This window comes from Colias philodice, chromosome 15 (genome assembly GCF_061535455.1).
Source record: "Colias philodice isolate Cphi_HAF_F1 chromosome 15, ilColPhil1 Martin Lab GWU primary, whole genome shotgun sequence".
Classification (NCBI taxonomy): Eukaryota; Metazoa; Arthropoda; class Insecta; order Lepidoptera; family Pieridae; genus Colias; species Colias philodice.
In genome coordinates this window covers 4,901,139-4,927,594 of record NC_143100.1, presented here as the reverse complement: position 1 = coordinate 4,927,594, position 26,456 = coordinate 4,901,139, and the positions used below count along the sequence as shown (strand labels likewise).

At 31.9% G+C, this 26,456-nt stretch overlaps 5 protein-coding genes and 1 non-coding gene across 7 annotated transcripts; 4 read left to right on the top strand and 2 right to left on the bottom strand.

The window, feature by feature from the left end:
• Positions 1 to 650: 650 nt before the first annotated feature.
• Positions 651 to 18,510, bottom strand: Nadsyn (NAD synthetase). 2 transcript variants are annotated; one of them, XM_089704421.1, is made up of 13 exons: positions 18,396 to 18,510; positions 10,217 to 10,376; positions 9,847 to 10,102; positions 9,440 to 9,585; positions 8,727 to 8,976; positions 7,814 to 8,018; positions 7,317 to 7,463; positions 6,028 to 6,176; positions 5,226 to 5,381; positions 4,653 to 4,867; positions 3,822 to 4,044; positions 1,878 to 2,054; positions 651 to 1,012 (listed from the first exon to the last, which is right to left on the bottom strand). In XM_089704421.1, exons 2-13 carry the CDS (start codon positions 10,360 to 10,362, stop codon positions 989 to 991), a joined length of 2,094 nt encoding a protein of 697 aa, XP_089560547.1. In that variant the 5' UTR covers positions 10,363 to 10,376; positions 18,396 to 18,510; the 3' UTR covers positions 651 to 988. The 2 variants fall into 2 exon arrangements, with proteins under 2 accessions (XP_089560547.1, XP_089560546.1); XM_089704420.1 differs by having other exon boundaries at positions 18,348 to 18,480.
• On the top strand, positions 6,642 to 6,715 carry TRNAT-AGU (transfer RNA threonine (anticodon AGU)). The gene has a single exon. It is a non-coding gene; the product is annotated as a tRNA-Thr (tRNA).
• On the top strand, positions 12,602 to 17,827 carry LOC149482185 (cytosolic carboxypeptidase 2-like). The gene is made up of 17 exons (XM_089704424.1): positions 12,602 to 12,815; positions 13,021 to 13,196; positions 13,301 to 13,453; positions 13,541 to 13,773; positions 13,850 to 13,996; positions 14,078 to 14,336; positions 14,416 to 14,580; positions 14,670 to 14,785; positions 14,850 to 15,009; positions 15,082 to 15,401; positions 15,469 to 15,592; positions 15,675 to 15,752; positions 15,849 to 16,025; positions 16,118 to 16,263; positions 16,388 to 16,564; positions 16,894 to 17,061; positions 17,409 to 17,827. Exons 1-17 carry the CDS (start codon positions 12,611 to 12,613, stop codon positions 17,701 to 17,703), a joined length of 3,099 nt encoding a protein of 1,032 aa, XP_089560550.1. The 5' UTR covers positions 12,602 to 12,610; the 3' UTR covers positions 17,704 to 17,827.
• A 102-nt stretch (positions 18,511 to 18,612) lies between the features above and the next one.
• Positions 18,613 to 20,700, bottom strand: LOC149482183 (uncharacterized). The gene is made up of 7 exons (XM_089704423.1): positions 20,501 to 20,700; positions 20,305 to 20,397; positions 20,130 to 20,230; positions 19,938 to 20,049; positions 19,776 to 19,862; positions 19,528 to 19,626; positions 18,613 to 19,453 (listed from the first exon to the last, which is right to left on the bottom strand). Exons 1-7 carry the CDS (start codon positions 20,540 to 20,542, stop codon positions 19,142 to 19,144), a joined length of 846 nt encoding a protein of 281 aa, XP_089560549.1. The 5' UTR covers positions 20,543 to 20,700; the 3' UTR covers positions 18,613 to 19,141.
• A 1,694-nt stretch (positions 20,701 to 22,394) lies between these two features.
• On the top strand, positions 22,395 to 23,103 carry LOC149482182 (vacuolar ATPase assembly integral membrane protein VMA21 homolog). Its single transcript, XM_089704456.1, has 2 exons — positions 22,395 to 22,552; positions 22,631 to 23,103. The coding sequence occupies exons 1-2, from the start codon at positions 22,532 to 22,534 to the stop codon at positions 22,880 to 22,882; spliced, it is 273 nt and encodes a 90-aa protein (XP_089560582.1). The 5' UTR covers positions 22,395 to 22,531; the 3' UTR covers positions 22,883 to 23,103.
• LOC149482181 (piRNA biogenesis protein EXD1) lies at positions 22,927 to 24,092 on the top strand. Its single transcript, XM_089704455.1, has 3 exons — positions 22,927 to 23,514; positions 23,603 to 23,719; positions 23,807 to 24,092. Exons 1-3 carry the CDS (start codon positions 22,927 to 22,929, stop codon positions 24,047 to 24,049), a joined length of 948 nt encoding a protein of 315 aa, XP_089560581.1. The 3' UTR covers positions 24,050 to 24,092.
• Positions 24,093 to 26,456: the final 2,364 nt, after the last annotated feature.

The window sequence follows — 26,456 nt, the reverse complement described above, 5'->3', positions numbered from 1 at the left end:
AATCCTTTGAGCTTTATAGATAGCTTTTTGTGTGTACATCTCGCAGGGAAATCAGGATACATGAGATTTTATCCCTCGTTGCGTGATTTTCCAAAATCACGCAACCTATCGTTACCTACCTATGTTATTGTATACTCTATTACTTTTTTTCACTAAAAATATTTAATAATGATTGTTTCACTTAAGTATATTTAGGGCCGATTTTTCAATGGATTTGGATAAAACTTATCCGTCCAATAAAGTATTAGGTATAGGTACACGATAATATTAAAATGCCACGTAAACTGTCAAATACGGGCAATTAGAATACGTTTTAAAAAGGGTAATTTTATACATTATTCGACGAATAAGTTTTATCCAAGCATTGAATAATCGGCCCTTAGAGAAATGAAGAATGAATTAAGTAATTTGTCACTAGAATACGAAGATTGATTAGGTTAGGTTTTAACTTTTAACAAACTAGAGAGAAATAGGAGCCCTGCTACTCTAACGCTGTTTTTTTTTTCTTTTTCAGAATATAATATGAATAAACACAACATCGCGGAATTCATTGGACATTTTCCCATTTTTTTAGATACTTACTTAATTGAAATATGTAAAATATATAAAAATAATATCTGAGATTACAGGAAATAAAAATAAAATGAATCTTTGAATAATAAAACTCATAATTATTTATTAAAACCCAATAATTACCCCATCTACATAACGTTACTTATATTAAATATGAAAATTCAATTGAAAACCAAACACAATAAGCAAGATTTAAAAAGCTATTCATAAAAATACATTTTTTCCTGTTATAAATTAATAAAGATACTATTTTATAACACAGCTATTAATGATGAAAATCGACATCATTGTAAAATTATTATAAATATAATATAACATACACTATGGTGTGCTAAAACATTCACTAGTTACTAGAATGCCGATACTATAGGAATATTTAATGAATATTGCTTCAAGTTCTTGCCAAGTAGTAACTCTATCTATGCATCATAAGAGCCACCTGAAAAAGGAAACAAAATAAAAAGCTTCTAGAAAATACAATCACATGTTTATTCATGTATAACACAAATTAACATAAATAATATATTTATAGCAAGTTTTACAACTTCTAGATAAGTTCTGTAAACCTGATGTTGCATATTAAATGACAAATAATTGAACAGGCCATCAGTGAGTGATTAGCAGCAAGTTGAGAAACTGACCCTTATAAAAATGAAAAAAAAATGTAAGATTTTAGTATAAATAACCTTCTATAATGAAATAAAATAGGTAAACATTGGCGCAAAACAAAGATCTATAAGTAGCGGAATTTTATACGCTTAATTAAATCCAAATAAAATTTATTTGACGACGTATATTATATTTGTACAGCTGATTCAATTAACTATTGTGAAACTACTTATGATTGTTTTCAGACAACGGCTTAGTCAGAATTAATATTCAGGTTTTTCATAAAATATACGTCATAGTAAAAATAAGTGTAAGTTGGTTGAACCGCGCGCCAATAAGCGACACTTAATGACTTTAATTTCTTTACATTAGATTCATCTGTATGTTTGTTTGCTTGCATAATTAGGATACATTTTTAGACAAACTTCGCCCCTCGGGCAGTTTTAACAGGTGTGTAAGTATAGTTGTTAATTGAAATAATAATAGTTTAAAAAACTAAAAAACACGCTTTTTATAGAAAACCGAAAAAATTTTATCAAATTAGTGTATTGTCATCGGTCCTTAATAAACCTACAAAGTTTGAACGAAATCTGGCCGTTTAAAGTGGGTCAAAATCGCGCCCAAAGAAGTCGGTTACAAACATACAGGTGAAGCTAATATAAAGCGTGTAATAAAAAGGTAAAAGGTTTTCTTACCGATTCGTCAATTTTCTTGAACTGCCAATTCCACTGCACAGGGTATAAGAAAGGTCGATGGTCGAAGCGATTGTCATCCGGGTTGTAAGATTCCGCGTGGTAAGATGGCGTCAGAACCGTCATTTTGTGGCGATTAATCGCGTAACAACGGAAAAAGTACTTTACTTTATCTGCCACCTGAAAGTACCACAATGTGTCCTATGTACCAGTATGTGCCAATATTTTTTAATCGGTCCAGTAGTTCCTGAGATTAGGACGTATAAACATACAAACAAACTCTTCAGCTTTATAATTATATCAGCTAAGTATATATTATTATCGTATGGATACAACGCCTTGTATGAGCCGCCGCTCAATATATTTTTTTTTGTTGGAAATTATTCCCATTTATGTTGCGTATGAAACACCATACAACTAAAATGATGTTGATAATGAAAAAATTGAGTAGGTACCTATGAGAAATGTCTGCGCCTCGTGAATACAGCGGTAACTGACACAGAAAAAACATTGTTCTTCTTATGCCTTTCCCATTGTTCTGTACTATTATTTTTTATTGCACGCCTCATAAGCGAAGCGTTGAGGTGGGTACTACTGCCACTTCGCGCAAAACATCTGATTTTTCAAACTTAAAATGTCTTTATGTATCATACATTGCACTTGTAATAACATACACACACATATTAAGAAAAAACACTATTTTTGACATTCATGATATTTTTGATGTCATTTTTGTTATTTAAACTAGTTAAAAAACAGTTTAAAAAAGTTCTGTCTTGGACGTCCGTGTGTCTGTATGTGCGGAGGATTTTCTTGTTAACACGATAGCGACCGAAATACTTTACTAATCGAGTCTTTTTTTTTCTCTTACGCTTGAGTATGCTCAGGAATAGAACCCTTTCATTTTTCAGGGTCTGATTCGATGTGGTTTAATTGTTATTAAATAAACAAAAATAATAATTAATAAATAATTATTTAAAAAAATTATGAGGCGTGCACTTTTCGATTTTCCAAACTATTTTTTCAGTGTATATTAAGGATAATTCACGCTACACCGTGTCGCGACGGGGCCGGCCGTCCGGTCAAATCTTAATATGTATATATAAATCTCGTGTCACAATGTTTGTCCTCAATGGACTCCTAAACCACTTAAGCGATTATAATAAAATTCGCACACCATGTGCAGTTCGATCCAACTTGAGAGATAGGATAGTTTAAACATGTAGGTTCCACGGGCGAAGCCGGGGTGGACCGCTAGTACCGTATTGTATACTTTTTGCACCTTTTTGTATTAAGTGATTCGTCTGACCGTGGCTCAGCCATTGAAATGGGCCAATGAAATGTGGATGGATATTATTTCATTTGTTTCAAGATCGCGCCATGGCAATACCACGTCACGTCATGGAGTATTAGGCGACGATTTTGGTATCTTTGAATCTTGACAAAGAAATTTCACTTCTAACACGCTCATTTTTTAGGGATTTTTTGTCTCATCACAACCTAATTAAAAATAATGGGCTCATTATTTTTCCGGTTAGCCTGGTAGCCTGGTAGCCTGGTAGAGATACTGTTCAGCATTAAGGCTGCCTTTATGCAAATTATGCCTTTTCGTTCTGCTTCATTTTTATAATTACTATTTTTAAGCTATTCAATAAAGACTTCAACATGAAATAAATAAAATAATTTTGCTCAATATCTACGAATCCATCTATAGATATAACGCGAATCATGTAAAAAGAACGCTGGATGAAAGTGATGGGGTGTGTTTTGGCATGTATCGAGTTTAGCACGAAAGTTATTTGCTGCTTATTTTATTTTTGAAGTATGCTCTCGAGTCGTGGCTTCGCAACTACATATTTGTTACTCTTATACCACCTCATAACACCAAATAGACCAATAAATCGCCAATGCGCAGCGTTCTTTTTACATAACGCGACCTATACATACCTCTTGTGGGGAACACTTCTCGTTCCAAGTGTGTACTAATTTCTGGAACATTCCAAACGGTCCACACGAGTACATTTTCCTCAGTCGACCGAACTCAGACAGTTCTTTGTACGTCATTCCCATATCTTCTTCGTCTGTTTGTGTGATCTTTCCTTCCTCTAAAGGCTCTAATTCTGCTGTAGGCGGAGCTTCTAATATACCTGATAGAGACGGCAGGGAAAAACTGAAAAATAAAATAAAATTTTATACCTGTAGTTACTAATTAGTATGTTATTAACTTTGATGTTTTGTATAAATTTTGTTTAACGGAAAGATAAAAGAAATAAAAAGAGATTATTAATTGCAATCCAATACTTATGTTAATTATTATGAAACATACAGGGAGTCCTTGAAGACATATCGAAATAATAGATTATCATTTGAAAAGCATAGAAAAACAACTAAACATATGTACATATTAATTGAAATGTTTAATTGTAACATACATATAGAAGGGTAATAAATAAATTATTATTTAGCAATTTTAATAATAGTGGTCTCATTATTATTAAGCAACTAGCTGTGCCCTGCGGTTTTACCCGCAGTGCTCCACTTCTGCCTATAGCCTTCCTCGATAAATGGGCTATCCTAACACCGAAAGAATTTTTCAAATCGGAACAATAGTTCCCGAGATTAGCGCGTTCAAACAAACAAACTCTTCACCTTTATAATATTAGTATAGATTTAAATAATAATAATCTCATTATTATTTAGCAATTTTAGATATCTAGTAAAAATCATTATTGATACACCTTTAAAAGTACCCTTAAAATTAAAATTACATAACCTTACCGCATTTCAGCGAAACGCAGAAAAGATTTCAAGTCTGTCTTAGAAATGCCACCAATGGGGTTCACATCTGCACTAGAACAGTCGTACTTAGTGAGATAGCCCCGTAGAGCCTCGTCCACGTTCGCAGAACCCAACACTAGCAAACAACCCGGCTTGCCTCGCACCCAGAGCATTAGCTGGGCAAATAGGTACGCGAATACCATGCGGAGACGAGCCTGAAAGAAAAAAAAAGATTGCACTCCGGGAGTGCCGGCAGAAGTGAAAACTTGATTATTAACGTTGAGCATGTTTGATATCCATCCGTCTTACGCTTTTTCGATCAGGTCACGTGTCCTGACGCGAGTTTAAGATTTTATACCCAACGCCGCTAAAGAAGTTTTCACTTCAAAAATCAAGCACCTATTAAATGTATAAGAATGTAATATAGCAACTATTGGTAAAAGACAAAAAATATATACAAAATGTACGATCTCTGATACATTTTAATTTTTAAATACATAGTAACTTTAATAATATTCACATTTCTAACATTAACTGTTTCTAATTTCTATGATATGTGCTTCTTATAAATACCTGAATGTTTTGCAATGCTTGATTCTCTCGATAGCAGCCACCATTGATCTTAAACTTCGGTACAAGTCCAGTAGCAGTTTGAAATACACCAATAGCTGCACTCACTGCAGAGTCGATTAGTATGGGAAAATGGTAACTCCCTATTTCGGTGGACAACTAAAAATTTCATGTTTTATAAGAATAACTATATTCTTGCAATAATGATCTTATTTCATAAATACTTATACAGGGTGTCCCACTATTGGTATACTAAGCGCGAAGGGACTTGTAGTTTTGCATACACTGATCACGTAAAAAATACTTAAACAAAAAAATTACGTCAAAAATTTTTTGATAAATTTTTCCGGAAAATCCATGTTTTCTTCTCTAGCTTCGCGCAGCCGGCATATACCGCTTCTCTAATGTGAACATTTCATCTATGAAAACATAATCTTAAACGATAGCTCACTTGCTGGTGGCAAAGTTAGGCGGGTTGCTTGTTAGGGGTGTACACATAGAGTTTTAAGAATTCATCTATTTGAAAAAAAAATGCGTCTGGAATTTTATAAGTATTTTTTACGTACTCAGCGTATGCAAAACTATAACCTCCTTTGAGCTTAGTATACCAACAGTGGGACACCCTGTATAGATAAATTAACATCCAGACACCGAGCAAACATCTATGTTTATCACACAAATATTTGCCCCGGATGGGAATCGAACCCACGACCTCTGGCTTGGAAGGCAGGGCCACTACCAACCAAGCCAACCGGTCAGGTAATAGAAGACAAACTTTATACATCATTCCATTAGTATATACAACCTGCTTAGCCCTCTGTCTCGTCTCTTCACTGGAATTCTCAGTGGCCATGTAACATGTGACCAGTATTCTATTGCAAAGTTCCTTCGGATCGAGTGGGGTGTAATCTGATTCTGACACTATCTTACGAACGTCGGATAGAACTTGGCTATCTGAAAGGTAAAGGGGTAAAGGATTTTTTATAATCCAGGCCTTAAATATTATATTATTTATTATTATATTATTTTAAATATTAGAAAACAAAGCATTTCTATTACAAAAAAACTACTATATGAATAATATAATACTGCATAGCCGATTTCGTTATATTATATACGTACCTACTGCGGGCGAAGCCGGGTCGAACCACTTGTATTAAATTATTCTGTACGTAGTAATAATCATCAGCTCTATAATATTATGTATATTAAATGGAACATACATAATATTAATTTATTGCAAACTATTCAAAAATCATCAAAACTTTCATTCTGAATGATAATAAGGTTTAATTGAAATTAAACTTTATTTATAAAAACATAAGGACGACATAAGCAAGATTAATATGAACGTATTACATCATCACACGTGTCAGAGAAAAGAACGTATTATACGCTTATTTCGTCGTATAAGACATCGGCGCCGTGGCTTAGTTGGTTAAAGCGCCTGTCTAGTAAACAGGAGATCGTGAGTTCGAATCTCGCCGGTGCCTAGTGGTCGGAAATCTTTTTTTATTTTTATTATTTCATTTTCTGAATAATTTTTTTGAATATTATATCATTTTTATTATGATATTGCTTAAAAATTTAGAGATGATTTTTCCTAATACATTTTTGTACAGGAAAAAATTACGTATGAAATCCTAAAATTAAACTTGTTATCGCCGATTATAGATAAGAAGTAATGTTATACATGCGAATAACCAGTTTTAAACGAAACTTTGATATCATACAGATATCTATAGCAGAGTTCAATAAATTTAGGTCGCTGATATAACTCGTTAGATGGATTACGGACGTTGGCAAAAAGCCATTATTTATTTTGTCATTTATTAGAAGTTTTTTAACTAATCTTTACACATTCGTATTGTTAAAAACACGTTAAATTTTCATTTGGATAAGATTAAAAACTCCGTGGGAAGTACAATATTATGTACCTACCTTTTTAATTTTTATAGAAAATAGAACAGTCAAAACGGTGCGACACACTTTCCCATTTTAAAACTTTTTTTCAATCTATACATTTTTAATTTCCAAAAATGTACTACAGAGGATTTCAACTATTAAAGGTATATCGATCTTTTTTAAACTTACCTCCTCTCTGTACTGCATCGCAAATTTGCGTACACATGGAGAACACAATACAAGCAGTGCTCGACGAGTCCACCCCACCACTTAGGGGCAAAAAGAACCCCCCTTGGCCCGATCTTCGTAAATAATCCCATAGCCAACATGCTGGTCCTGTATAAAATATAATAATATGGGTTAACAGCATTAACAGTTTGGTTTAAAAGTCTAATAAAACGACGTTAAGATTAAAAGATGTCAGTCAAAATAGGGTAAACTGCTAACTGCATACGATAATGTTGGCAAAGTTAAGTATTTGTAACAAATTTAATGTAAGTACTTACCTCTATTTCTACATAATATAGCCTATACTACCAGAAAACTTATATAATTTATAAACTTAAACAATATACTTACAATATAAATTTCAGGAGAAATGCTTACTTATATTTTACATTTATTTATATAAATAAAAAATAATAATTTAAAAGGTGAATTACATCCTACTGTACTACTTTACTTACCCATAGCAATTTCTTCTTCCGGGCTCAAATACTGCCATTCGATCGCTGGATTGGCAATTAGGTGAATATCTTCATTATCGGATAAAGCGAAGTCCACTGTGATCCTTGGAAATGGTGCGCTAGACGCGGCTAGATGAGATCTAGACCGTTTCTTAGCACGGTATGACCTAATGTCCTCGAGGTCGATCGTGGCAGTAACGACCTCCTAAAACATGTTTATGGTTTACTTGCGAGTTGCGATGTCGTTTAATTTCGTTTGTTATAAAAGAAAGCAAGCAGATATGATGAAATATGATTCTCAGGTTTGAGTTAAAAGACATTTTACTATAAATATAACCAATTTCTGCAAATCAGACTCAGACTCCTTTATAATTAGAATTATTCGATTCTTCTTACTTTATAAAAAATCTTTAAATTATGACGACATCTTGTATTTGTGTTATTAAAAATTTTATGAACTTATGTCCTATAGAATTTAAAATGTACATATTTCTACCAAATTTAGTTCAATACTGATTGTTAAAAAAATAAAAACAAAGAAATAATCGAACATTTAAATAGGTAGTTAAAAAACAAATAGAATTGTTTTTTTTTTTTAGTAACTAACTACTTATTAAATTTTACCCTGTTTTCTCATTATTATTTCAATTTGAATAAAAAAATGCGATAATAACTAACTATATACGAAATGATGTGTAAATTATATTCATAGCATATTTAATATTATAAAAAATACTATGAATGTAATTTACATACCATTTTGTATGCAATCGGAAATAGAGGAGATATACATAGATATTATAGTTTAAATATACATCCAGAATTATAAAATTGTTATTTTTCCTTGAGCCCTTTTAGAATAATACCCCAATAAGCCATATAAAAAGTGATACAACGTAATAAAGTAACAGACCACATCCTGTAGAGAAAATTGCAATCCCCTACTGACGATATCACCATTCACAGCAACACAGGAGCATCCATTGAAATAAATCCTTTGTCCGTCACACCCTCGTAAATTACTGAACAAGTACGCCCCACCGCTTTTGAACGTCGCACTTTTTACTAAGTCCACGGTCACATACGCTTTTCGTAGTTCCGTGTAACTGCCTGAACCGTTGCATATAATTTCTACGCCGTCGAGGCCCAGATCTATGTGGCGACTGTAAAAATTTTTCAAGTGTATACCAAATGTATTTACCCCACATTATAGGGACTAAAATATTACCATCTCATCACACCTCACATCATCATCACCTTAATTTTTTTAAGTATTAGCGTGGTACAGAAAGGGAGACTAATAGAAGTACACATACTTCTTGAATTTTTTTAGGGAATAGAAAAATTTCAATCATGGTGGGATTGCGAATGATGCTGGTTTGATCCAAGTGTTATATATTTTTTCTACTCTTTAAATTTTTTCAAATATTAATAACTTGCATTTAATGCTATCGAATAGGTAAAAAATGTTTATCTTTCAACTCAATCCAAAACAGAATGCAATAACTAAACAAAATCATAATCTCATAATGAAGAGTCTTTTATTACCCCCAACTCCGATTAACATCTAATATTTTAGCTAAGTCCCAAAGGAAATATATTGATAGTCATTAAATTATGATATACCTTCGAGGATTCCATAATTCTTCACAAATTTCGAAGCCAATGCATGTATCCTTCGTAGCTATAACAGCGTCACCAATGGGAACAGTAGTTTGGTTTGTTATCGCCGTGATCATTCTAGGCAAGTAGTAATCTTCTGTTTGCTTCTCCTTTGTGGAAAAATAATATGTATAGGTATTTCTACAGCTAGAGTTATTGGGAATAATTAGAAAAATATATTAATGCTTAAACCACTGTTTTACAAAGAGTATAGCGATTGGAGTCAACTCAGAAGAAGGCGTAATTCCATCGCAGTCAATCTTTTAAGTATTGTAACGAAAGCCAAAAAATCTCACATACATGTGAATTAATTATCTATCTATGACCAAAAAATATTTTACGTATTTTAAATACTCGTTCCAAATACCCACCTTTGTCCATCGAGAGAACCACCGAGATTCTCTGTAGTTACCGTCCTCGCAGAGCGTCATCTTAGGTCGTATCAACAATATCTTTTTGTTCAAGAAAACTACACGACAATTATATGATACATTACGATGCTGGACGGGCATACCGACATCTACTAGTATATTATCACATGTTGACGACTTAAGCAACTCTGCAAGAACCTGCCAGCTATGAAGAAATGTATCGGGCTCATGGAAATGATCCTCGCAGCTATAACCACTAAAATACATGAGAATAGGTAAATTAAATATACATACATGATACTTTACTAAATACATACAAAATACATACTATGATCATAACAAAAATTAATAATCAACATAGCAAAATTACCATATCTCTAATTCAGGCCCAGTGCGGTAAAGAGCTCCCAACTCTTTCGCTTCTTGAATAGATTGTAAAATCCTGCTTAAATTACCCTCAAAATCCAAGGCCCATTGATTTAGAGTACAAGTGGCTACGACAACTTTACGACCCATGTTTTTTTTTAATTCTAAAACAAGAAAAATATTTATTTTATACCTAAAATAAAAAATAGAAATCAGGAATTAAAAAGGAAATAATTGAAGTAAAAACTCGAATAATGCATAACGATTAGGTAGATTAATTACGTACATTAAAATGTGCATTTAAATTAAAATTTTTATGTTATTTCAAATAAGAACAAGTATTGTGTTAAGAGTTTTTTTTAGTACGTAGGGGGTATGTTCATTGATAATATAATTGACAAAGCCCCTGATCGATCCGCACCAAGCGGTGCCAGGGTGCGGCCAATCACCTCGCGTATTTCACTTCTCAATCCCTACCGCCCTTTTACGTTGTCTACGCATTCTAAGGGTAACCCTTCTATTAGTTTGGATATAGTGAGATATGTATCTAGATATTTATAATTTAAAGTTTTAAATAGTTTGGGCCTTAATGTTCCCGCGACTTCTATTTTGTTATCAGCTGCAGTTTAGACAATCCATTACGATAACGAATTGCTCTAGCGGTCGAGGTCATGTCTAATGTTTAAATAATAGGAGAATAACCAAATTGTTGACCACTCTAAAATCTTAATTAATTAGCTACTTAAAGTAAATTTCCCGTATGTTTGACAAAAAGTAGACTGACTTTTGAAGTACGAGATCATCGTACCTATATATTGAAGAATGCAGAGAAACTATATTAAAATGTTGAGGCAGATTTATTCTCATCAATGAAATCGAGACAGCTTATATTCTCAAGTCTGATATTATACACAAATTGGTATGAATTATAATTGTTGAAACATTTTCGCTCAGCATTGTTGAAATTTAGCAATTATTATCTAACCTAAATACATAACACATTGCAGAATCTATTATCTACATGGATATATTCACACTGACAAGGTTGCATGTTAGCTTAACGTAATAAGGGCCTATTACTTACGTTTTTTATCTCACACACAAAATCTTGCGAAAACCATTAACAACTTAATTTATTAATGTTTTGTTAGATACTGATACTATCGACTTCACTAGTGTCGTTACCTTAGCGACCGTTGTGTTCCACATACCTATTTATTCCAAAGATAACTCTAGGTAGGCTTCTATAGATTTTCTTAATGCTGCATATTGCTATACCTTATTACAACATTACACGGATTTACAGAAATACAATTATGATAAGGTAGAGAACTTATTTGTTTAAAGCTAGATCGACAACTATAATATTATCAGTATACTTAGAGCTATGTTATTAAGTTTGTAGGTACTTACTCCAAATGCAAATGAAGGACAATTTTCTGGCTTCCAAAAGAATTGGATCAACGGACCATAAATCTTTAATAAGTATAAGACATTAAATTATATTTACTATAGTAGTTTACAGTCTTCAATCCATATAATCCAGTACAGTTTTTAAATAACTACAGTCGTCTACAAGAATTGATTGAAGCCCATTGTCTGGCTTTTGCCTATAACTTTATTGAACATTGTTTTCTTCGCATGTCTATATGAAAAAGTTTAACGATTACGAAGTTTGCACGTTTCCATCGAACTTTAACACTTTACCAAGAAGTGCAGTCACCTTTCAGATTTACGTGGAACAGTAGCGTAACTTACAGTGTTCATACGTTTTATATAATCGTGTTATTTTGTATCGAATTAAGCAAAAATTTGTAAAAAAATACGTAGAAGTGAAAGCTCTTTATTTTTTAAATTACTTAGTATCTAGATTTTATGATTTTTTTTTATGCAAACTGCTGTACAGGAAGACTGCGGTGGGTAATATTCGAATTTTTATACATTTATTATTACTCATCATATTAGTTACTAATGATAAATTGAGAATAGATATTAAATTAAATATTTGAACAGTTATCTCTAAATACTACAATTAATTTACTAAGTTTAAATAATTAAGAACAAAAATTAATTAATGGAACATTTAATTGATAAAGCTATAATTTTATGACTTGCCAACAAAAGCTTGCTGACGCAAGCTATCGTCACTTGTTAGTTATGATAGTGACGTGACATCAGGCTTTCATTTTCTAACTTTACAACGCCCCCGAAAAACTTCAGTATAATTTCGTGCGTCGCTCCACTCGCCAGGTTACACGCCGACGAAAATCAATCGTTTATCATCACACAATATTTTTGTGCAACCATGGCGACTGAAAGTACAACGCTGCGAAATGCCTTGATAAGATTAAATAGCTAAAAGTTTTAAACTTTACAAGTTCGTATTTACTTTAGTACAATGTTATGGTGGAAACAACTGGAATCCGTCCAAGAAAACGTCATGATGATTGAGAGAGAGGAACAAAGGAAAGAATTTACGGAAAAAACGACACTTACTTTAAACTTTCCTAGCAGAGATCCGGTTTTGCGGGACAATATTTTATTAGCGAATTTAGATCAAGTAAAAACATTGCAAGCTTCATTATTTCCTATTTGTAATAAAGGTATTGAATAACAAAGCTTGGAAACGAGGAAGACATCGTTAATTTATATCAATAAACGTTACATTACTTATATTATAGAGAACGATAATTTTATTTACATATCTTGTGTAAAATTAAAATAGAATTACTTCTTAACACCAAGATATTTTTTTCAAGTCATGTATTCAAATATATTTTTTTAATAAGTTAATAGCTTTTCTTGCAGGTACATTTATTTCGAACTTCCTTCAGAACAATATCAAAACGAATCAACTAGAAATTAACACAGATATAAAAACGTTTAAAACCATTGCCAAATTGAAGGAGCCGAGAGACCTCTTTGCACTGCCGAAAGAATTAGATTGTCCACAGCAAGCACCACGGTGGCCATCAGAATGCCAAGTAAGGCTACTCCTATAATAATCCATTGAGATTTTTTTTATTCAAGTATAATAATTTGCTCTATAAAATTGTATAAAACAGTACTAACATAACAATGCTATCAGGTAGTCGAAGAAAGAATACAACACATATGTTGGAGTCCGGCATCACCTGAACCTTATTATGTGCCTACTGGTAAAGAATTAAAACCACAACCAGTTGGTGAGGAAGCCGGCACAGTAATTTTTCAATATTATCCAATGAGTGCAGTGAACTATGTGAGTTAAAAAATAGTATCGAAATCATAAGAAAATTATGAAATTATGTGCAACCTAACTTATTTCCCTAATTTTGTATATTTTTAGTTTAGTCGTTCAACCGTCGGTGGATCACGTCTATTTTTATCAGCGTGCACAAGTGCTGGAGGTGACGATGAATTACGATTTGAATCCCGCTTTGAAAGCGGTAATCTTGCAAAAGCTATAAAGATAACATCTGCTTATTATGAACTTCATCTTCGGACCGATCTATACACAAACAGACATGTGCAGTGGTTCTATTTTAAAGTATCTAATACAAGGAAACAAATGATGTATAGGTAATATTCATATAGCTACATGTATAATTTAAATTTTTATTATTGTGATGCACGTACAGCATAATTTACATTGCAGGTTTTCCATAGTTAATCTATCAAAGCCAGAAAGTTTATATAATGAAGGCATGCGACCTTTACTGTACTCGACCAAGGACGCTCAGTTGCATTCGATCGGTTGGAGACGATGCGGTGACAATATCGCATACTACAAGAATGATCCCACGTTAGTGATATTATTTGTTATTAACTAAAAAGTATATTATATCACACACAGAGCAAAAATAAAACATAGCATAATCAACAGGTGTGAAGAGGAGGAACAATTTCCAAGTTATACGTTAACATTCAATATTGAGTTTCCACACTCGGATGACGCAGTTTATGTTGCTCACTGTTATCCGTATACGTATTCTGATTTGCAAGAATATCTTTCGAGGTTACAAGCACATCCAGTCAAATCAACTTATTCGAAACTGAGGCTTCTTTGCAGAACTTTAGCAGGCAATAATGTATATTATCTTACCGTGACTGCTCCGCAAAACCAAAATGAAATGGAACAAAAGGTTAAAAAATATATATTTAGGTTTTATTCTAAATTGTATAATTTATAATCCAATACGATTAAAAGAATTCTTATCGCAGAAAAAGAAAGCGGTCATTATAACCGCTAGAGTCCATCCTGGCGAAACACCAGCATCCTGGATGATGAAAGGATTCATGGACTATTTAACCGGAGATTCTAATCAAGCTCGCGAATTGAGAGAAAAATTCATATTCAAACTTGTTCCAATGCTTAATCCAGATGGGGTTGGTAAATAAAGTTTTTGGATAGTTGTTTTGTGAGATCTTAATTTGAAATGTAAATTTAACTAACTATATGTTTATTATTTTCTCAGGTAATTGTTGGTAACAATCGCTGTTCACTAACTGGAAAGGATTTAAATAGACAATATCGCACTGTTATCCGAGAAACATATCCACCTGTTTGGCACACGAAAGTTATGATCCGCAGGTATGGTAAATTTCAGAAAAAAATGTTCATTGATAATGATCAAACTTTATTTTATCCTTACTAGATTGCAGGAGGAATGTGGAATAGCAATGTATGTAGACCTTCACGCTCACTCCCGTAAACATAATATCTTCATATATGGTTGCGAAAGTAGAAGAAATTCAGATAAGCGTTTACAAGAACAGGTGTTTCCTCTAATGTTACATAAAAACGCAGCCGACAAAGTATGTTTCAATAAATTTGTTATATTTTTTACCGAAAAAAAAACACATTTTCAACTTCTTTCATGTTTTCAGTTTTCTTTTGAACACTGCAAATTTAGAATTCAGCGTAGTAAAGAAGGGACGGCGCGCGTTGTAGTTTGGATGCTAGGAATAGCTAATAGTTATACAATGGAAGCATCCTTTGGAGGGTCAGAACTTGGCAGTAGAATGTCTACACACTTTTCAGTTCAAGACTACGAAAGCTTAGGAAAAACATTTTGCGAAACTCTCCTTGATTTTTATGATGATGACCCCAGTAAAGAGAGATTAAGGAATAAAATAGTGACACGCCTTTTAAAAGAAGGATCGAATGCAGATGAGCCAACTAATATTGACCTGTCTGACTATTCAAGGTAAGTTTTGTATTTTTTTTTGAATTTCCGAACATTTAAAGTAACTAATTGGAGATAACATTCACAGTGATGAGGGTGATACCTCCAGTAGTAGTTCGGAGGCAGCAGTTGCTACAAGACCAAAAATTGGTGTAATCCAATCTGCACCACCACCGTCACCAATTTTTCCGGATATAAATAGATCGAATGAGGTTTGCATTAAACTGCACTTATAACAAATTTGTAGTAATGTAGTAATGCAAGGTAGTCAATTATTCAAATACTTAATTACAGAGGCCGAGGCGGCAGCAAATTCTACAGGAGAAACCTAATAAACTCCAAAAGAAGAAAACAAAACGTGAAACTTTAAAAGTACTTTAACACTTTATTGACCAGATTTATATTTTATACATCAATTATTTCAACATAAGTATTGTTCTTTTCATTCAGTTATCATCTAATTTTCAGGTCCCAAGAGCAACAATAGATTTAACATCAGACGCAATGACTTCTTCTGATTGCGATTCAGTTGAAGAAAACTTAAGTCCTGTAAGAAGAGTACATAAACTTTTGCAAACATCTAGTAAAAATAAACCCCGTCGAAAAAAGAAAATGCCTCCGGAGCTTAAAATTTTTCCTGTTCCGGTATCAACTTTTATTTTATTTCCTTCTGATTGAATTATTTACTTTTCAACTATTGTCAATAAGTGTATGTACTAAGTAACAACTCATTTTAGACAAATGATTCGCCGTTTAATTCGGACCGTGAAAAAAAACCGAAATGTAGAAGACCACGAAGTGTGTCTATGTTCGACGACTCGATTCAAAAACCCAAACTTAACCCCGCGTCGTGGCATCAGTTTAGGCGTTTACCTCCGACGAGGTAAGCAAACATTGAAATAAACGAGTATTGATAACATTAAATTTATGACTTTCCTTCTTCAATTGAATATTTGAACACATTCTTAATTCATATCTTGGAAATGCTCACGATATTATTTTTGTAGATGCCTTGCAGAAATCAAGAGCAGAAACACACAACCATCTGAATTACAAGTAAAATTGAATGCATTGAAGAAAAATTTTTGGACAGGACTACAGGAAGATGAGAAAGGTCCTTTATCGTGGGGCATTTCAAGTTTTGCAATGAATTCTTACTTTACAGATAGCGAGGCATTGCTCAGGTAATCTATGCTAATATTAGAAAGCCGGTGAGTTTGGTTGTTTGGATGAACACTCTAAACCCAGAAACTACATGTCCGATTTGAAAAACTATTTCTGTGTTAGATAGCCCATTAACCGCGGAAGGCTTATATCATAAACAATTAACTTAAGGATTTTAATTATTTAACTTCTAACAATGTAATGTGAAATACAAAGTGTTAATTAAATCTATTAGATCTACATCATTGATCATGAGCTTTACTATATTTTTTGTTATATCATAACATCAGTTAACATTTATATTTATTAATTAAGAATATCATTTTAAGTAAGCCAAACTCGTCCACAGATCATGTTCGAAAAAATTAGAAGAGTTAGAGGATGAAAAAAAGAAAAATAAAGACATGAAGAAGAAGAAAAAGTACAAATCCAAAAAGGTTTCATTGAAAGTACCATCTGTCGAAGACACATTAGATCCAAGTAATAAAACTAGCAAAACATATAAAAAGAAGGGAAAGTGAGTAATTATTATCTATACCATCTATTACGCCTTCATACCTTTCGAGTATGTACCATTGATTATTCACCATTACTGGGAAACGCTGTATGTGTAGTAATATGCTCAAAGTCAATACTAAAATATCGAAATATGAGCTATTTCTTCGATTCATAAGCATTATCTGTCTTTAAGCATAACTTGTATATAAATTACAATTTCACTTTTTGCTATTAATCCATCAGGCCCCAGAATCACAGACACAATAGAAAATCTATTGTGTCGCGGTCGGATCTGGCCTCTCGGTGGTTGAGACGTTAATATTAAAAAAATATTTTTTTATTAATATTAACACTTTCCCTTTCTAGATTAAAACATAGTAAAACAGAGATTGCTCAGTTAAACAATACAAGCTTTACCGAAATACCAAGAAATAACCAATCTCTTCAACGCCCAAGTCTTCTTGAAAACAGACAAGCTAAATCAACATTTAGAAAAGGAGCCTATGTAGCAACCGCTATTCAAACGAAAAAGTCAAAACAGAAAGAAACAAAAATGGTATCAGAAAACTCTGATTCTGATAATTCTATACAATCTAGAAAAAAAGCCAAGAAAAAGGGGAAGAACTTTAAAAACAAACCAAAAGATGCAGCTAGAAAATAATTTTAAGATGTACAAATATTCATTTTATATGAATCTAATAAGATAAGCAATAATTACATTTTTATTCAGTGTTTTATCAAATAGCACACAATTATACATACATAAATAGTATTATTTTAATAGCCCCTTGACCTTATTTTAACTGTCTCAAATTTATCAGAAATATACAAAGAGAAATCATTAAGTTTATAATCAATATTTTTAACTTAGGTACTAAATATTAAATAGGAATGTGTATAATTTATGTACATGTTATTTTTATTTGAACTAGCCAGGATACTGTTTACTATAATTAGATTGGAATTGAAGACAATTGTTTTAATACAAATAAAATTTACAAAAAATTTTGGCTGATTGTATGGCTTAGCTGGTAGGACCCTGCCTTCGAAGCCAGAGTTGAGCCAGGTTGTAGGTTCGATTCCCACCCAAGGTAAATATCTGTGTGATGAACATCGATGTTTGTCTGGGTGTTAATTATATATAATAAGTATATTAAAATTATATATGTAATTATGTATGTTTATCAGCCATTTGGAAAAAGCTAAGTATGGGATCAGATCGTGCCGTGTGTGAAAAATATTCTGAAATATTGATTTATTTACTTATTTTTAATTATCAAAGATGCTTATTAATATTTCACTAACTTCAAGTAAAATAAAGATGAATTGAGTTGAAAATTTTATTTAACTTACTGCTTTCACCTACAGTGATGCAAGGGTATCTATTATTCTTCTATTTCATTAAAAATAAACATTTATTAACCTTAGCTGGTTTTCTTTAAAAAAAATTGCCTTTGTTTTGACTTTTAAATGTGACATTTGACAAATAACAAGGTGTCAAATGTCAAAAGCAAGTCTGGATCGTGAAGGCCATAAACAAAACAGAAGAAGAAGACACCCATTCATCACCCTACACTTTTTAAAGAAAAAAGAGACAAGAAGTTGAGAAATCTTTTATTTTATCAAAAATATTACGAACAATAGTGGCAACTCGTCTATTCTTTACATACACTTTACATACTTTCTCTGTCTTCTTGGCAACGTCCGCGTTACGCCTACAGTGCTATACACAAATGTTTGTTTCCTTAGTTCCGAAAAAAATCGCTTCCCTGCAGTTTTTGAACTTAACGCTAGTTTCTTTGACGTGACAACGTCTTAAAATTCGATAGAGCCGACTGCACGCACGAAAAAACATGACTTATGCGGCGTTACCTCGCTCTGAGGCGTTCCATGTAAGGCTTGAAGTGCGAGCGAGAGCGCGGAGCGAGCGACAAAGAAGCACAATCAGCCGTTGTCACGTTCAACTATCGTCAGTAAACCGACTTTACAGACAACCATTTTTTTTTAATCTTAAAGCTACAAAAACCATATTCTAGAAAAAAATAAAATTTAATTCTAAATTTACATTGAAACCTAGTTCATTCTAATATTAATATACATTAACATACATTTGTCAACCAACTAGTTTGATTTAAATTATTCATAGTGGAACAAAAAGATGAAGAGACCGGTGTATTTGCAGAAAAAGCCAATATGCGAAGTTCACTGTTTTCAGAAAACTGAAGTGCATTGCTAACTCTCATTCCTGAAGATGTGTAACCTGGAGTTTGTGGTTCACCAGATATAGGATTAAAAGGACCACATCTTGTTTTTGCCAAGATACATGATGTTACATTTGTGTAAAATCTAACATTATCAGCATCAACTGTTATATTCACACCAGTTCTAGCTTCTCTCGTACACTGCGTGATCTTAAAAAAATGCATAATTATTGTTAGATTATTAATTATACCGTGAATGCTATAATTAACTATTTAATACTTACCAAATTCATTGAATTGGTTCTTCTTAGGCATCGTACAAAATCGCAATATCCCATATAACATCCTGAAGGTTGAACATTCAAAGCTGATGTGGATAGAGCCTAAAAATTGCAATCACAAAATAAATGATTATAGAATTTATTCTTCTAAATTTGTAGTAAGAACTTAAACTTATAATAATATAACATTATGCTAATAATATAATAGTATCGTCCTACTATTAATACGTATAAATAAATTATATATTTACCATGAGCGCTGTTGCACAGCTAAAATACGATGTATTAGCAAAATATTGTACGGCGCAAACACTCAAAGCATTTAATTCTTGAGGACCCTTAAATAAAGAAATTACATAGTCATAAGTTAGTTTAAATACAATTTGTAGAACATTAATTATAGAGGGACATACCTCCGGCATAGACGTCACTCTAGAAAAACAAGATATGCAAGCGTCGCGGTTGGTTACGTTCGTAGGCTGAGCAGTACTACATACTAAATTTAATAAAAATTGGAGTTGTGCCCTAAAAAACAAAATTTGAATTGAAACTTGTGCACTAACCAAGTAAAAATATTATTATTTATATATTTTGTTATAATGTACCCATTCGACGGACATAATGTTGATAATTTTTGAGTTTTCCACTGCAGTAATTTATTTTTAACATCACTTAGATCAAAAATTCCGTTTGTTGCCACTCCAACCTAAAAATGTAGAACAAAATAAGTGAAAAGGTTAAAACTTTAAATAATTGAATAGTAACTATTGAATTTCTAACCTCATTAAAATTTAAGTTTTGATCCTTCCATTGTAGGACATGATTTTTAATTTCATTGAGGTCTATAAAAGTACCATGAACCCATATTAAATTCTAGAAATAAAAAAAATATATGAAAAGATCATAATATTTGCTGCTATAAACAATGATCGTTTTCAAATATTGCACTATTTCTTGTTAAAAGCGTTTTACTTACTAACAATATAAGACAAATAACACCGTATTCAACTTTGAGCATTTTTATGTTTTATAATAATTATTATACAATACTATCATTTATTTTCCTGGTCAAACTATGAATGATCGAGAAAATAATTTGAATACATATTTTCACCACAACTTACATGAGTGAGACATAAAATGATATAATATTGTAGCATCGTTTCATAGCAAAGACTGTATTGCAACTTCTACTCAGGTCAGTTCCGTATACACTATGTAATAAATATTAATAGGTACGTATATAAGTAAAATAATCCGTAAAAAGAGGAAGAATTTTAATTTTTAACCAACTTCAAAAAAAGGAGGAGGTTATCAATTCGACCGGTATGTTTTTTTTATGTATGTACACCGATTAGTCCGAGGTTTCTGAACCGATTTACGTGATTATTACATATATACATGTATTAACGCAAAAACTGCTATGCTTATTTCAATAAATATTTTAGACGAACTGCTAGTATAAGCCTTACTAATTACGAAAAATGAAAATGCTTTTTAATTAATTAAGAATATTAATTAAATAAACCTAATTGTATCAATATTGTTATTAAGCTAAGTTATTAAGTATTCAATTAATAAAAGTTTGATATATAATAGTTAATTATTGATTATTATTCTTTTCGATTATTCTAATGATTTCGACATTCTATTTATTTGTGTCTTCCTTGTTTAGTTATTAATCAAAATTCTTGAAAGTTTAACACGTTTTGTAATTAATTTGGAGAACTCTAAAACCCTCTTCAAACATTTTAATATCTAATATTTACTATTGTAGTCAAAACACCATTGCTTTCATAACAAAAATAATTAACTTTCCTTTATATTGCTCCGCCTTTATGCTCGCTCAAAGACCATGAAGTTGTCTGTTGTGAGAGTGTATATTGTTCTTTTGTGAATAGAGTAAAACGTAGTATATAATATTGATGTACATATTATATATTTTATTTTATCATGAATTTTAGATTAAAATACAAATAAAAAAAAGATCATGCGCGCACTAAACGTGGACCTACTTTTTAGCGTTGAATTGGTTAGCGTAATCGGTATATTATTTTATCCATATTTTATCTTACTTGTGCATTAACGATGTCATGAGATTTTAAAATATGTGAAGCGATCTCAAATTCATTCGTAGACAATTTCTGCACCCGCAGGTTCTATGACACTCGTCTGCTATCTGATTCGGTAAATAAATTAAGGACAGTCAGTGATCACTAATATTCGAAGTTGTTTCTTAATTTAGTCCTAAATTGAGCGAAGTGTAATATGCGCTTCATTCCGTTCGCAGCATCATCGTTGGCGCTCTACCACCGTACGCCACCCTCGCAACTTTTTTCCGCGTACGGTGAAGCTTTGAAGCGGCGATTTAACACCTGCGATGATCGAACATTAGGAGCTTCAAGAAAAGAGAGTACCTATTTTATCAGTAAAAGTCCAGCAAAGTACTTATAACACTTCCAGTGTTACAAGTGTGTATGGACTTGGACGGTGATGACCATTTAACACCAGGTGGCCAACCTGATCCTTGCTTGCTCTGATATAAACAAAAACCAAACACACGTGTCAGAAATGAAACTTTTTTGGCAATATTCAAAGATACCAAAATTGTCGCCCTACTCCATGGCGTGACGGTATTGCCATGAGGCGAACTTCAAATTTTACTACCAACGCGCCTAGAAACAATTTTCACTTCAAAATACTTCAATGACCTATGTATATATATACATTTTACTCAAATACTTTTACGTGTAGGTACATTTTAAATTTTCACATAAGTACAAACAATATCGTAATTCGTACACTAAGAATCTGCGACCGGCTACCAGGAACGTGAATTGGGTACTTTATTTTTATGTCCTTCGATTATTGAACGTGATTGTACTGTAACTTTTTGGTTGTTCTATTCGCTATTGTCATCGTCATTTGTCATTGATCGTGGATTATTGATGAGTGTGCTCCTTTTTCTGATTATTTGATTTATTTTTATTTTTTGTTTTAACTTATAATGATTGAAGGCAAGGCAAATGTAAGTAATATTCTAAAGTAATTACAAATTCATATTTATCGATTCTGTCACTGTCATATAACCTATTTTATTTTTTAGGAATTACCCGACTTTCAGGTCTTTCGAACAGTTATAAAATACTGTTTGTTCATTATCATCGTCCCTGTGGTCTCTTTTTTCCTAGTTAAGAGTTTACTATTTGATGGATTACTGCGTTTAGAGCCAATTACAAGCAGCGTTTACTCTGCTGTTGTAGCTGTAGTCGTTCTACATATTACACTTGGCCTATACATATACAGAGCCTACAGTGAGGCTGAAAAAGCTCCAACTAAGCCTGTTAAAAAGGATTAGTATTACTCAGAAGTCTTATCATATATTACAACAAAACTTGCAAAATGGACAGTCTATATATGAAAGGAGATTTATTACAATTACATACAAAAGATTCTGAAGTGGTAGAAGGCAGATTTTATAGCATCACAAATGACAAATCTAAAATATCACTTTACAATGTGAAAGAGTTGTCTTTAAATGATAAGAGTGAAGGTGTATGCCACTACTATGATTCTGAGGTAAGAAACATTGTAAAACTGCAAGAAGTAAATGAGCAAACATTTTTGAAAATATCTCAGAAGGAATGTGAAGAAATTTTGAAAGTATCTAAAAAATATGTGTACATAAATCAAGTTGATAGCACTTTTCACGAGGCAATGGATGTACTGAAGCATTATAACTATATAGCTTTGAGTACTGATGGTGCACACATGGGACGGAAATGTAAAATGCCATTCTTAGTGCTTTCAACTCCAGAACAGATTTATATTTTTGACATTCAAGTTATGCAATATCATGCCTTTGATGCTGGCTTAAAGAATATACTTGAAGATGAAAGTATTAAAAAGATTGTCCATGATTGCAGAAAAATATCTGACTGCCTATATCATAAACATAATATTAAGATTAAATCCATTTTTGACACTCAGGTTCGTATGAGCATCTTTGATATTGAAGTATTCTAAATAAAAGTTGTATGAACAAAATTTCAATATTATTATTAATTTTAATTTTTAGGTTGGTGACCTTATCATCGCCAAAAATAAAACAGGTAGAGTTCCTGATAACGTAAAAACTTTAGCACAATGTCTTAATACTCATCTTGGCCTAAAATTGAACACAATAGATGAAAAGGTATTTATGATTAAATAATTTTTGTCCAAAATTGCTGATCATTTTTTGCAGAACTTTTAATATTCTAATCTATTAATTTTTTATTAGATGGATATAGTACAGTGCACTGAGCGACCACTTTCTTCAAATATAAAAGAAAGCCTGGCTAAAAATATTGCATTCCTGCACCGTCTTTCTGAAGTTATAAATCAAGAGATGATGTTACCATTTGTAAGAGGCGTTGAATGTTTCATAGAAAGTGTGAGGTCATGTGATGATTTCAAAGCATGGGAGTTGTGTGGAAAATACGACCAGATACCAAAGGATTTTCAGAGTGCAATCGAGTATTAACAAAATTCATTCCAACTTTGAGTAATAAATGTTAGAATTAGGATATGATTTTATTTATTTTGCCAATTTTATTTAAACTATAATATTGTAGCTTATTTATTGCAAATTCAAGGTGTTGGTACAAAAAAGTTTATTGTGAATGTCTGTATTTTTACATTTTAATGGGGAAGTTTGTAAAATAAAGTATAGACTGGGGTAGAAGCCTTTGAAAATAATGAAAAGATAAAAAAAATCGCAGTCGGATGAAACCTATTAGAAAAGGAGGGGAATATGATAAAAATGTAAGGAAAAATAAATTACGGTCAATCCGAGTTCGGGAAGCGGGAGGGGGGAGCTTTTAAGAGAAAAAAATGGTTTCTCTCGATTTCCGACAAAACTACAAGTCCTATAGAAAAAAGTTCAATGGCAAAGTTGTAGGTAATTAAAAGTTCTACAACTTTTGTATTCACAATTTTTTCACATAACCTAAAAATTTAGGTGAAAAATTCAAAAAACCAAGTTTTTGGTCTTTTATTTCTATCTACTTCAAAATTTATTTTTTTTCTACGAAATTTGGTGGAAACGTACTTTACTATGTCCCAAATACACTGTAATTTATTTGATTGAAAATATTTATTTTTTCGCCTTATTTTGAATTAATACCAAAAAAACAATCTAATTTTCAATCGAAAAGTCACCCGCCAAAATATCAGCTTTTTTCAAAAACTTGGGGTGCCTTTTATTCATTGAAATCTCTACTTTCATATGGTGTAAAAAAAAATAAACACCACCATAGTAAATGTTCTCAGGAAATGCATACAAACAGTGTGATAATGAGCTTTTACTAAATCAGGCACACTTCTTGAACTCTATATCTTCTCTTGTATAGGCTTTTCGGTAATATTTCAAAAGAAAAATAATTATCTGTTCTAAGTTTAATATTTTACAGCATATTTAAAAGCAAAATGATGTCGATAAAAACATTTCAGGTAGTTCGAAAAGTGTGCCTGATTTAGTAAAAGCTAATTTTCAAACTGTTTGTATGCATTTCCTGGGAACATTTACTATGGTGGTGTTTATTTTTTTTACACCATATGAAAGTAGAGATTTCAATGAATAAAAGGCACCCCAAGTTTTTGAAAAAAGCTGATATTTTGACGGGTGACTTTTCGATTGAAAATTAGGTTGTTTTTTTGGTATTAATTCAAAATAAGGCGAAAAAATAAATATTTTCAATCAAATAAATTACAGTGTATTTGGGACATAATAAAGTAAGTTTCCACCAAATTTCGTAGAAAAAAAATAAATTTTGAAGTAGATAGAAATAAAAGACCAAAAACTTGGTTTTTTGAATTTTTCACCTAAATTTTTAGGTTATGTGAAAAAATTGTGAATACAAAAGTTGTAGAACTTTTAATTACCTACAACTTTGCCATTGAACTTTTTTCTATAGGACTTGTAGTTTTGTCGGAAATCGAGAGAAACCATTTTTTTTTCTTAAAAGCTCCCCCCTCCCGCTTCCCGAACTCGGATTGACCGTAATTTATTTTTCCTTACATTTTTATCATATTCCCCTCCTTTTCTAATGGGTTTCATCCGACTGCGATTTTTTTTTGTTTCAAAAATTATCTACTCTAGTCTAGTATGCCTCAAGTGCTTTATATAATCACAATGGAAAGCTTTTCAAATTCTAAAATAAAGCCTACTCACTACTGTATTAATTAATGGTCTTTAGAGACATGATTGTTGCATGTGTTTACTAACTTTTGCAAATCCATTGCTTTTGAATGAAATGGCAAATACATAATACTTATGTATATTTTTTGATATTTCAATATATTATGCAAGTCGCATTATATAAAAATAAAAAATGGAAAAAAACTAGATTTAAACATTAATGAATGAATCACAACTTTCATGTATGTTATATTGCTTTATTAATAATAATAATTTAAATTATTATTGTGATTATCTTCTTAATACTCTTTTTAAAAAAGATCTCACGTGTGAAAGAAATTTGGTGATGGTTGTAAACAAATGTGTGAATTTGCTTTGGGGCTTTTAACTGATTATGTGTAGAAAATATTCATAATAATAAATGTATTCTCACAGAATAAAGAAATGTAAAATAATATTTATAATATGTATAACTTTTTGGAACCTGGTTGATGGACATTAATGATGAATATATATCATTCCAGGAGCAAAAATTCTGAAGTGAATGACAATGAATTTGAATAAGCTCAGGCCTTAGGGTGAGATGATAAAAATTTTGACACATAAAGTTAATCTTTAACAGTATGTATTTATAAAACTGAGCACCGTTTGTCCAGTATTACATTTCACACTTTAGAATGCATAGAAAAATGCTCATATCTTTATGTATAAGGAGAAAGTTGTGTCTAAAGATATTTTGCGAGGTTGTTTA